The sequence below is a fragment of the Festucalex cinctus genome, chromosome 16 (assembly GCF_051991245.1).
Source record: "Festucalex cinctus isolate MCC-2025b chromosome 16, RoL_Fcin_1.0, whole genome shotgun sequence".
NCBI classification, from domain to species: Eukaryota; Metazoa; Chordata; class Actinopteri; order Syngnathiformes; family Syngnathidae; genus Festucalex; species Festucalex cinctus.
This window is the reverse complement of record NC_135426.1, coordinates 16,202,998-16,215,796: the sequence shown is the minus strand read 5'-3', so window position 1 is coordinate 16,215,796 and position 12,799 is coordinate 16,202,998. Positions and strand designations below refer to the sequence as shown.

At 42.9% G+C, this 12,799-nt stretch overlaps 2 protein-coding genes across 5 annotated transcripts; one reads left to right on the top strand and one right to left on the bottom strand.

Moving 5' to 3' along the window:
* Positions 1-268: 268 nt before the first annotated feature.
* trim24 (tripartite motif containing 24) lies at positions 269-10,086 on the bottom strand. 4 transcript variants are annotated; one of them, XM_077500064.1, is made up of 19 exons: positions 9,114-10,086; positions 7,719-7,837; positions 7,488-7,635; positions 7,273-7,405; positions 6,972-7,088; positions 6,782-6,896; positions 6,565-6,711; positions 6,369-6,483; positions 5,530-5,657; positions 5,175-5,411; positions 4,866-4,988; positions 4,686-4,782; positions 4,535-4,592; positions 3,803-3,932; positions 3,441-3,724; positions 2,660-2,777; positions 2,517-2,582; positions 1,662-1,823; positions 269-1,287 (listed from the first exon to the last, which is right to left on the bottom strand). In XM_077500064.1, exons 1-19 carry the CDS (start codon positions 9,394-9,396, stop codon positions 682-684), a joined length of 3,186 nt encoding a protein of 1,061 aa, XP_077356190.1. In that variant the 5' UTR covers positions 9,397-10,086; the 3' UTR covers positions 269-681. The 4 variants fall into 4 exon arrangements, with proteins under 4 accessions (XP_077356190.1, XP_077356191.1, XP_077356188.1 ...); XM_077500065.1 differs by having other exon boundaries at positions 5,175-5,408; XM_077500062.1 differs by having other exon boundaries at positions 5,175-5,429; positions 9,114-10,076.
* On the top strand, positions 9,033-12,494 carry LOC144003622 (aldo-keto reductase family 1 member D1-like). Its single transcript, XM_077500067.1, has 9 exons — positions 9,033-10,206; positions 10,298-10,465; positions 10,553-10,669; positions 10,772-10,849; positions 11,021-11,143; positions 11,331-11,440; positions 11,539-11,704; positions 11,784-11,866; positions 11,935-12,494. The coding sequence occupies exons 1-9, from the start codon at positions 10,060-10,062 to the stop codon at positions 11,975-11,977; spliced, it is 1,035 nt and encodes a 344-aa protein (XP_077356193.1). The 5' UTR covers positions 9,033-10,059; the 3' UTR covers positions 11,978-12,494.
* Positions 12,495-12,799: the final 305 nt, after the last annotated feature.

Sequence of the window (12,799 nt, the reverse complement as noted above, 5' to 3'; positions counted from 1 at the left end):
ATTTTTATCTTCTGACACGCTAGAAACAAGAAGTGTATATTTTCTGATGCGTTTGCATCATTTTTGTTCCAATCTTGTCCTGAAGAGGAATTGTGATGCGTAATAAGTACAAGGACGTCCAGTGAGGGGATTCTCACGTCTCAGATTTATCGTCAGCTGATAAGAGGTGAGCGGCGCCTGCTCAGATTAAGGCCAAAAAAACAAGGTTGCTGTTTGATAAATCTTGATGAGCTCAGAAACAAGAATTAAAGGAACAGATAAGACACGACACTTTTTTTCCCCCATCAAAAGGAATTGTTTAAATTGACACACTTCCATCTGTACACAAGCCACAGCGGCTCTTAGCATATACAGTCAGTAATACAGTACTGATATAAGAAGACATCCTATTGCGCTAGAACAAAGAAAGATGTGAGCTATTATAAAAAGAAAGGAGGACTCAACATGCATGTATGAAGGAACATGTGGTTTTGACTGCCTGCGTTTAACCTTCACAACAAAAGAAATCAGTCATTGAGGTGAGGTCATTGACTTTTGAGTCATGACTACAGAAAAACTGTAAAATGTCCAACCTGCAGAATATCAAAAAGAAGCTCATTAAGAGACTCCAGTGTGTATTCAATAACGTCTGTTGAGTAGAGCGGTGCTCTCGGGTTCCTGTTGCAAAAATGGAAGACGTCATCAGCCTTCTTTTTCCTCACTGGTACAATCCATCTGGCCTGCTGCTTCTTCCTGTGTCTCGTCATTGGGGACATTTTTCTCCTGGCTTTCCGTTGCATCACAAGTCTGCTCGTTAGGAAGGGGGGTGTTTTCCTCTTTTGGATTGCTGATTGGTGCCTCATCCATCGCTGCAGAGCTTTTGACTTCTTCAGGAGCGGCTTGGTGCTCTTGCTTGACTTCTTCCTTGGAACGTGGCTCTCCCTCATCTTCGGTTGCTCCTTTTGTGTCTGTTCCCACCTCGCCCATGTCAGTGGCCTGCTCTTTTGTTTTTAACTCTTCTTCTGTGGCTTCTCCTGGGGAAGGCGTGTTGTTCTTAGCGGGTGGTACTGTGTTCTCCGCTGGACTGGCTGCTTTGTCGTCCTCCGGGGTGGGCGCACTTTCCTGCATCGGCGCCTGCTGCTGCCGCTGCTGCTCTTCTTCATCATCGTCGTCAATCTCATCCTCCAGTGGCGGGATCATGCCTCCTTCCCTTTCGCCGGGGAAATTCTTGTCAGGATAGACCAGCCTCAGCTGCTCTTCAAAGTAGTCTTCCAAGTACAAGCCGGCGCTGCCCACTTCTGTGCTCGCCTGCAATCACCAAAACACTCATAGTACAGAAATGTTTGAATAAATGATTACTTCTCAACTATTGGGCCCTCATTTTTCAGTCTCAAAAACATATTGATGATGTTCAAATACATTTGTTCAACTGCTTACAGCAATGTGGCTACAGTGCAAAGCTATCCCTTATCTAATATACTTCATGTGATAAACACCAAATGAATACATGTACGGTATATTGTTACAGCCCTAGAGTAATGTTTTTTTCTATAAAACACTCACACACAAAAAAAGGACCCACTGTAAATGTTTACTACCTGTCCACAACACACCCTCGTTTAACAGCTTGTTGACGTTATCCCTCAAAACTGAGCACCTAACTGCTGTCTTGCACCATTTACCTTATAGTACTTGGCGCAGTTCATGAATATGAGCCTCACGTCTGCGACAAACTCTTCGGGAGTGCCGTAATGTTTCCCGTCGCTTGCCTTCCTCTCCAGCTTCCTCTTAACAAGAGATAAATCCACCGGGTTCGTGATCACCTCTTTGTATCTTTTGGACTCCTGCAGGAGAGAGAGAGGGGAAAAAGAAAAACAGAACTCTTGTCTCTATCGAGAGGATTGGTATCAGAGTGCAAGCCGTGTGTAGTAGTACGAGTAATTAGAGAGTAATTATAGTAAGAGAGAGTAAAATTTCTCTGCCTCACACACCAGCTCGGGCTCCTTCCTCAGAGAGGTGACATTCCATGTCCCAAGAGCTAGCTTCTGTAGCCGGGGATCGGACTGCCAAGGCCCCCGCCCAGCCTACTATGCACCGACCCTTTTGGCCCCTCACACCGGTGGTGAGCCCATGGGAAGGGAGACCCACCTTGCCTCTTCGTGCTATGCCCGGCCGGGCCCCATGAGTGCAGGCCCAGCCCCCAGGCTCTCACCAAGGAGCCCCACCTCCGGGCCTGGCTCCAGAGGGGGGGCCCACTGACCCGCGTCCAGGCAAGGGAAACGCAAGTCCATTTATTGAATTCATCATTAGGGTTCTTAATTCCACCCAACATCATAAAAAAATACTCACCCTTTGATATTAAACATGTAATGGAGAGGGAGCACTGTCATCAAATGTTGTCTAATACTGAAATTAATAAAGACTTATGATACTCAAATAATATTTCACTGAGCAGGAAGAGTGATTATAGTTTGGACTTCCGAGTCATGTTTCACTTTTGAGGCAGAACATTAGGATTGAACTTTTTTCAAACTTACAGATGCATGCTGGAAGTGGGTGCTGAAGTCATTACAGAAGAGAAGCAGAAGCAGCCGCTCACACGCCTGCAAATGAGGAGGAACAATTAGAAGAGAGGACAACAAGAGGGGAGAAAAAAAAAATATGGAAAATGAATGTGCACCCTTTGGTCAACAGGTGGAAGTCTTTCTGCCATCTGCGAGTCCTCCGCATCCTTGTCACATTCGTACTGCATCTCGGGAGAGACCAGGTCTCGGCAGAAGGAGCAAAACCACTCGCCACTGGGAGAGAAACGCTAATTAGACCACAACTACAAAATACAGGTTGGCCCTAAAGTAGGTATACACTTTTAAACTAATTTGCTCCCAAAAACGTGTAAATAAGTTTTATTTAAATATTATCAGTGTCCCAAAGACGTATTTATACGTTTTTTTTTTTTTTTTTTTTTTTTTTTTTTTTTTTTTTAATGCTAGAGCATACAGAATGCTTTGATGCAGTCTCTGAACTGAAGAGAACGGTTAAAAAAATGGTAGTTGTTACAAAAACAGCCAGCTGGGGGCAGCAGAGTATAAGAGATCAACCAGGGCCACGTTGCAACTTAGCTATAATGCAAATTGTTTCAAAATAGTTGTTTTTTATAGAAATGTTACACAATATTCTGTACTCCTTGCAAAACCCAGTAAAACAGCCGCGAACGAAGGGGATTGCTTCCGTGAAAATGAATGGGAGTGAATGAGTTAAATGGACTCATTTAAGGAACAATGAAGGGGGCTCAACAGCACTTTTAGTCTTGACTTCAGTAAAGTATGGTGAAAAACTATTTTGAAACTCTGCTTTTATTGCACAAGACTAAACTGTGTTTAATATACAGATTTAAAAAAAAAAGTCACACTGTATACTACGTACCAAATATGTATTTACAGTTTTTATTTGTAGTTTGTTACCTAGGCGACTCATTGAGCAAAGGGATGTGGCAGGACAAATGGAAAACTTTGGGACACTTGTCGCAGCACAGCAGCTCGCCTCCATTCTGGCACACGGCACACCAGTCCTCGTTGGGGTCTTCTTCCGTCGGAGCGCTCTTCTCGGACTCCGTCTGCGCGCCGGGTTGAGGGTGCGGCTTTGTCGCTTGGTCGGTGTTGGATTGGTGGGTGGAGAAAGGGGGACCGATCTTGAGCTGTAGTGTTGGACAGGCCCCCGTGCTGCTGTCGGGAAGACTGGACTGCACCTAAACACAACGTCTGACTTCTCATGCTTGCAAAGGGGGAAATATGCAGGGAGCAGTGAAAAGCACAATAGTCCTTACAAAACGAACTTCATCCTCATCCTCAGGTTCGTCCTTGATGACGATAACGGGCCCGGGGGACGACCTTTTCCGTCGCTTGGCTGAGGGTGCGGATGCCGTCTCAGTGTTCGGCTTCCAGGATGCGGCCGGTCTTCAAGCCAAGAGGAAGAGACGGGATTTTGGAAGATGACATGCATCTCGTACTTTGGTAAGGCATTCTAATTTGCATACAAGCAGTAATTATATTTCACTCAAGTCTTATATGTTGCAGTATGTCATATTTTTCTCATATAAATGCATGTTTAGCTGATTAAAAATACAATTCATACACTTGTTGCAAATTCATATTAACATCACATGGGATAAGTGATCAATTTTAAATATATACCCTTTTCTATACATCCATCCATCCATTTTCTTGACCGCTTACTCCTCACAAGGGTCGCGGGGAGTGCTGGAGCCTATCTCAGCTGGTTTTTGGGCAGTAGGCGGGGTACACCCTGGACTGGTTGCCAGCCAATCGCAGGGCACTATTTATATACAATCAAAATGTATTTCCTTTTTATGATTTTTAAGTGCAAGAAAGGACTTTATGGTTTACATTTGCTTTTGCCGTAATTATGATTTTAAATGATTAGAATTTCTTTTCTTTTTTTCCCTTTTAGATACTCCTTTATACTTTGTACCATACAACCAAGGTTAAATTTTGACAGGAAAACAGTAGCAGTTTCAGCATGGTTGTTCATTTCTTACCCTCCGCTTCGCTCTGAAGATAGTTTAAGTGATGAGTTGAAGTTATGCCTTCCTTGAACTTGACCCAAAAAAAAAAAAAAAGAGGAAGAGGAACATCACAAGTGAGGACGGCAGCTAGTGTGACAATTGTGGTGTGTGAGTCTGTCAGCACTTGTTGGTGCTAGGCTTCTCGCCAGCGTGAGACCAGAGGGGGGGACCAGGCCACCGGCTTCACTCCTCTTCAGGTAGGAAAGCTCTGCCAGGTTCCGCTGAAACAAAACAATGAAAATAAAAACCATTGTTGGGTTGGCCGATGGTGAGACAGGCAGTGCATTGTGCTTATTCCACCGACCTGGTTGGGCGGTACATGCGAGGCCCCTCCAGCGGACACAGGATGTGGATAGCGAAATGCGGCCTGTGATATATCCACGGGTTTGGAAGGGAAGCTAGAGGTTTTGAGCATGTCTCGGAGGGACTACATGTAGAATAGTGGTTCAGGGATTACACGCCTTCTGTTACTTGTATTCTTGCACTAGTAACAGTCTGCATTAAACATTTGAAGAGTCTAAATTCCATCCTTGAATTCCAAACTTCTCCATACTAGCGTAGTAAATCTCATTTTGAAAAGGTCGGCAAATATGTTCCATCCTAATCTGGTTACCTGAGGAGGTGGGAAGCCAGTGTTCTGCAGCATAGCCGAGTTGGGACTCCTGGTGCTGGCAGGGGCGACCCCATATCGGCGTCCCATCTGTGGCAAGCCGCTGTGGCCCTGGGATGGAGAGGAGCCTCCCTGGATGGGTCTGGTGGGAGGTGGAGGGCCGGGGGGTCCGGTCGGCCCAGGGAGCCGGCCACTCTGGTACCAGGACCAGTGGTTGGATGCGGGCTGCCTGTGAGGCTGCTGGGAAATTTTGTCAACCTGAGACAGAGGATTTGTCAAAGCAAAGAGCCAACATTCATGTCTGGCATTATCCAATGTGCACCCGTGAGTGCAACAAGGCCGAGGAAAATTCTCCAACCTGCATCTGCAGCTGTGCCAGCGTACTCTGCCGCTGCTGGGCGGATAACGGCGCCGGCTCTCCTCTGGGACCCACCTGCTGGTTGGCCATGGGTGGCTGTACAGAGCTTCTTTCAACCACCAAAGAACCTGCAGAAGACAAGTCAACCATTCAAACTATCAGAACGAGGATGTACAAATAAATATACAAGGAAACCCCAGTGGGCCAACAGGCTAATAAAACGCTGGGGGAAAGCCTGCACATTATGTCAATTCACAACAAATACAAAGCCGCGTTACTCTGTGACAACTCCCATCCAATTTCATTCACAAATACTAACATTTGCTCGGAATGAAAATGACTGCAAAAAAAATTCTTGCAGCAAGATTACTTCAGGTGATCGGTAAATAACTGATACATTTTTACCACTTTGGCTTGAACAAAAATCACCAGTCATCAAATAACAAGACAAAATGATTCAATATCTATCAAATATAATATAAATAGAAAAAAATAATGAAATGTGGAAGACTATTTTGAGAGGTAGCGGTTTTATTTTGGAGTTTTGTTGGAAAAAACGCATTGAGTGCTAATTGTGTTGTATTTTTGTTCTTCTGCTTGTTCTTGTGCTTGTGGCTAAACAACTAGTATTTTATCAAAACTAACTATTCTACTACAGTGCGTTCTACAAAGAGACTACATTCATATTGTTCATGATTTATTAGCATGTTGGTGTGACCCTCAACCACTATTCCTATTTATAATGTTGCCATAGAGGAATACAAATTGCCCTGGCCTGGTGTAGCCATTTGTTATTACAGTGCCACAGTTGCATTTTACCTGAGACCTACACAACTTACCAAGGTCTACATTTGAGGCCCAGAAACCGGAGCGACACTGGAAGCGGACAGAGCTCTGAGGGATGGCGGAGGGATTGCATCTGGCGCCCATCAAATAGTGGATCTGGTGTAGAATCTGGAAAGAGATTTGCTATGAATACAAATATTACAGATGTGAACAATTGTCTGTGTATTCTTGGCTAGTGATGTCAGTCACCAGTCTCTTGCAATAGAGGAGTGCGGTGCCACTGTGGCTAGCCGTGGCCCACTTGGTGAAACTGATCACGTGGTCAAGTTGCCGGCGCAGCGCGTTGACTTCATCCTGCTGCTTTTTCAAACCCACCTCATGATCTTTCGTAAGAGCCTGGAGAAGAAACATGATCATGTCATTGATCTCAAATGTTTCCAAGTGTGAGAGAGGGATTCAAAGCAACCTCAAGCTGGTTCGCAAGAAGCTTTCCCTTCCTGTTGATCTCCATAATCAGGTTGCAGATGGCCTTCTTGATTTCATTTGTGACAGATTTTCGGTTTTCATCAACTTGCTGCAGTCTTTATGAAAACAACAAACAAGATTTGTTATAAATTGACACGCAACAACAACATCAGACATCAATAAAAGTTTACCCATTATTGATAAAGTTGGAGACGTCCTCAATGGCCTTTCTTCTTTCTTGCAGCTGCTGCGTCATGTTCTCCAGATACTGTCTGTGGTTCTTGTACGCATCCTCCAAAAACTGATAGCTAGACACAAACAATGGTGAAGAAAAATCAATGAAAGAAACATGATCATTGATAGAAATCCATCACTGATCAGCAAATTGTTTAATTGGATTTGCAATGTATGGTACACGGTTGCAATTTTGCATATGGCTACGAAAAGTACATTGAAACAATTCAAGGATTGAGAAGGTGAAGCTATTCATACTTGTGATCTTTGTGTTTTAGCAGCTGACAGTCTCGGCAGGTAAGTCGATCGCACGTCTCGCAAAAAAGCTTCAGCGCTTCCTGCTTGTGGATGTCACAAAAGACTGGCTTCTGCGTGGAAACAGCCACTGCTTCTGCACATGTTGAAGCAGATGTCAATTTAAAAAAAAAAAAAAAAAACATCACAAGTGTGCCAGACTGCTTTATTTGTGCTACCTGGAGACATTTCTTTCTTCTGCCGTATAGTGTGATCCCTGGTGAACTTCACCCTCTGGTGCGCCTCGATACAGGTCACACACAAGAACTCCACACACTCCAAACAGTAGCCTGTTGCCTCCGTGTTGTCGTCACAGCTCATACACACCTGTCGGAACAAATAAATAGATGTGAGTAAAAAAAAAGACAGCGCTTGAACGAAAGGGGAAGTCCCAACTTCAGCTGCCCAACCTGGCTATTTTTCTCCATAGTACTGCTTGGCACCTCGGCCGAGTCCTTGACAAAGAAGTTGTCCAACATGTCCATTTCCCAGCACTCCTGTCGGCATACTGGACAGCGGATGGTACCCACTGGATCGAGATCATGTGAACATTATTACACAACGAAATAAGGCATTAGTGGCATACTGTTCTATATCACTGTGTGTCGTAATTCTAATACTGTACGAATTACCTGATTTCACTATATGAGCAGGTAAACCACTTTGAAAAGATGCAGCACACAATAATAACAACGTGACATGCGGCCACCATCTTTACGGAATTTTCTTTATTAAAAAAAAACAAAACAAAACAAAACTGAGCACTTCAAAGGCATCTAAAAATCTCCATAATTACATTCAAGAAAAGAAAATATTAAGCACAATTTATCAAAAATAATGTGCTCACAAGTCAAGTTTTTAGGGCAAGTGACAGCATTTGGAACATCACTGAAATTTTAACATGTTGCGTTTTGGCCTGCACGAGCTAATAAACGACGTGCTCATTAAGTTTGCGCATGCGCGGGGGGGGAAACAAGGCTACCAACTACCCTATCAATTTGAATGGCAGAGATTAGAGTGGTGACAATCTTTGCGTAACTGTGCACTTTAAAGCTTGCAAGTCAACTTCCCCGATGTCAGTAAACCACATGGTATGCATGTTAATAAAAAGCAGCAACTTTCCACCGGTTGAAACGTTACTATCAGAGCTGATTCCATTGGATCCAATTCATTTTCAATGACCGTTTGGTAGTTTCGCCTACCCACAATGCACCTTGATTTCAAGATGCGCACATCGCTTATTGGTGGATACTTTGATTAATAGAAACTAGTCAACCAATGGGAGAAGGGATTCCGTGAGTAGCAGATTAAAGTGTTGAGGATATATGTGAAGAAATATATTAAGTTTGACAGTTTTACTCTAATTTGAAGACATTTAGACAAGATAATCTATACGCAAAAACATTCCCAAAAGAGGCAATTTTTCCCCTAACACACACATAAAACCCCCTCAATTTCTCCAGAACCCATCAACCAATTTTCAAAATTCTTGGTTTGTTGTGCTCTAGTTCAAGTGGCCATTCCAGTCATTTTGAAATGCTGTCTTTTTTTTTTAGAACTCGTGTCACACTGAAACCTGTTCTGAGCCTTAGAATCCACCCACAATGGCTGCTTCAAAGCAAAATGACTGATTTCCTGTTCAATCCTGGACCAAGGTTCGTGAAACTTTCACATGCATCCACTTTATCGACATGACCACTCAATTTAAGGTCTGACAATGAAAAGGTGTGACCCCTAAAATACAAGTTGTAAAAAGGTAACCCATCTTGCAAAGTGTTGATAGGTGGCGGTGATGCTGCACTCACATTGCTTGTTTTCCACTTGGCCGAGGGGGTGGAGGGAGTGGTCCCTCCTGGGTTCGACTCCCCTGAACGGTGAGGGCAGGCATCTCTTGCAGAACGAGTGAAGACAAGGGAGTAGTTTGGGTTCTCGGTTATGGAAGCTCAACTTGCAGATAGGACACGTGTCCATGAGCCCGAAGGCTCCTTGTGGCTTGGGTCTCTGTTCTCCAAGGGGCAAACTCTCTGCCTCGTTCTCCACAATGATGACAATGTCGTCGTTGGCAGCAGATTTGCCACTCGGATCCATGACAATGACAAGTATTGATTAATCCGTTACGTTACGTCGTGAAACAAAGGCCCGCCTAGTTACTTACGTTATACTTCGGGACATGACATACATATAGCATATACTTTTGTTTTCGGGTGAATCATACATTAGTCATTAGCTGCCCAAAAGATAAGGTTATTTAAGAACCATTAATACAGTTCGATACTGGGAGGCTAGCATTGTTAGCAACGTAGCTTCCTCATTACATTGTTTCGGATACTGTAAATTACTAGCCACTCACGTGATTTATGATTAAAACGGCTTTAAAATACACCCTTACATGGTGACTAAATATAATTCACGCAACATACGTTATTTTGACGCTAATGTGTCTTTAGTACGGACGGCCATCGGTTGCTTTTGGCCAAAACAGCCCATATACCCAGAATGCACTGCGGCGCGTTAAAGCTACAGTGTAATAATGCCAAAATTCATCCGATGCGACGCGACCCCCGTCATTCGATTTTACTCCAAACAAAAAAAAAATGGATGGCTGGAGTCAAATAATGGGTTACGTGACGCTAGCCCACTTCCCATATTTACATTGTCACTCTTTGGACCTGGGTGGGGTTTTCACAGTGGCCAAAGGGCAGGAAGCACGGGTTGTAAGATTTAAATAACAGATAGTGAAACAGTCGCTGCATGCGCACGTTGCAGAGCTTGGACATTTATTTCATTACTCACAATTTGGTCAATATGAACTGGACAGCTGAAAATCACTCCGTCCCTCTTTGCGACGGGATGCGCATGCCTGTGATAGGACTGGGTACTTACGCAGATCCCCGTACGGTAAGAAACTGCACCACATCTGGAGATGATTTAGGAATAACTTCAAATTACACCACTATGTAGGACACTGATATTTTCCCCCCTCACACAGACCCCTAAAGACAGTGCATACAATGCTGTAAAAGTGGCTATTGAGACAGGATATAGACACATTGATGGTGCTTTGGTTTATTTCAACGAACATGAGGTGGGACGAGCCATCAGGGATAAAATAGCTGATGGAACTGTAAAAAGAGAAGACATTTTCTACTGTGGAAAGGTTTGCAATACATTACAGGCTATTTAGAACTGTTCACTTAACCACGCATGGATTAATATTGTCTGTAAAAACTGGATTGTTGCGCAGCTCTGGAATACCTTCCATCCGCCTGAACTGGTCCGACCTGCTCTGGAGAGAACTTTGAAGACATTGCAACTGGAATATGTCGACCTATACATCATTGAGCTGCCCATTGCGTTTAAGGTGCACTTGCATTTGACGCAACAAAAGTGATGCAAATTGGAGAATTTGTTCAATATTTTCCAAAGCGGCAACACATTGGTGAATGTTGACAATTTTCTGCAGCCAGGAGATAACTTCTACCCGAAAGATGAGGATGGGAAGTACATTTACCATGACACAGACCTCTGTGCTACTTGGGAGGTGAGAATGACAGTGCACCCATCTATATAAATGCAAAGGTAATTCACAAGTTAAGTATTAACTATAAACAAAGCAAGGACACGACTGGGAATTCCTAATATTTGCTCAAAGTCAGGGGAGAACTTTTTGTTTGCTTGCTTATTAACTGCTTATTTTCCCCTCCTGGCAAAGGCTTTGGAAGCTTGCAAAGACGCTGGGCTGGCGAAATCTCTCGGCGTATCCAACTTCAACAAGCGTCAGTTGGAGTTGATCCTCAACAAACCTGGACTGAAACACAAACCGGTTTCAAATCAGGTGCAAATATCTACAGTGAAACAAAAACATAATTGCTGAACAATGTAGATGATTGTACAAACAAACGACAATGTCATATTACTTAACAAATACAATAGATGACATAAAACTGCAAAAATGCCGCTGCACTTTAATATTAATTATATGTTGTTGATGAATGCGACACAAAACATTCGCATCTTTTCAGGTTGAATGCCATCCTTATTACACTCAACCGAAGTTGCTGGAGTATTGCAGGCAGAAGGAAATTGTCATTGTGGGATACAGCCCATTGGGGACATCCAGAGATGCATCCTGGTATTGCAGAAGCATCCCAATGCTTTCATGTCTTTCTAAAAATGCATTTTGCTCAAAAATGGCTATGTTTTAGATGTAGAAATGTCATTTTCTGATAGGGTCAACTTAACCTGCCCGCCACTATTGGAGGATGAGCTTCTCGTGTCGCTGGCTAATAAGTACAAGAAGACTGCAGCTCAGGTTGCCCTCAGGTTTAATGTGCAGAAGGGAGTTGTGGTCATTCCAAAGAGCTTCTGTCCGCCTCGTATTAGAGAGAACTTTCAGGTTCGTTTTACAATTTAGGATGTATAATTTGGAACAACAAAACAAAACAATAAAATCCTGCACTGCACCATCCTGGCAGATCTTTGACTTCTGCATTTCCGAAGAGGACATGAAGGCTATTGAGGGTCTGAACAAGAACATTCGCTTTGTGGAACTCCTCATGTAAGTAAAAGTGCATACTTTGACATTTATATTATTGTGATTCATATATTCCCCATGTTATCCAACAGGTGGGCTGATCATCCTGAGTATCCATTTCATGATGATTACTAAACAACAATTTTAAGAAGTACAACATTTTGGCTCCTTCACAATCGTATCGTGTGTCCTTTGGAATAACTCAGGGGTGTCAAACTTATTTTAGTTCAGGGGCCACACTTATGACAATTTGATCTCAAGCAGACCAGACAAGCATGTGTGTGGGCCAATAAAGCTATAAATGACAATTAAAAAAAATTACCATCATTTTGGTGCAAATAATTATAAGTATATTTGGTAAATATTCACATTTATTGATTATTATCCTGTTTCGAATCATATACGCACTCTGAAATAAAAATTTTTTAAAGTATAATTTAACACTATTATCAATGTTTTCATTTACACATGCAACTTTTCAGGTCAAAGTGGAGCTAAAGTACAGGAATGTATTGTATGTACCTTTTATATAAAAAAAAAACTTGTTAAGAGCTAGAAAATGTTTAAATTTACATACATTTACAACATTGACAACTTCAACTGACTCATCAGACCATCGAAACTGAAGTGGGAAACTTTCAGAAAGTTTTGGGGGTGGGGGGGTGGGGGGGGGTGAAAGGGTTCCACCAAACCAACCTCTTGACTGAAACTGTTACCTGATATTTTGCTATATTCTGTGTTTTAAAATATTTTGATACGAGTGCAAATTTGGCACGGCATGATTTTGAAGTAGGTTTACTTTGCTCTCTAACTCAGCATCTTTAATTTTTAGTCTGTACAAGTGCATCAATAGCTGGCATCATATCCTAAGTAACAGCCAATTTCAGAATGTCATTTAAATGGTAAGTGGTCATTGTCAGTACGACTTCCAGTGGACAAAATTCACAACAACATACA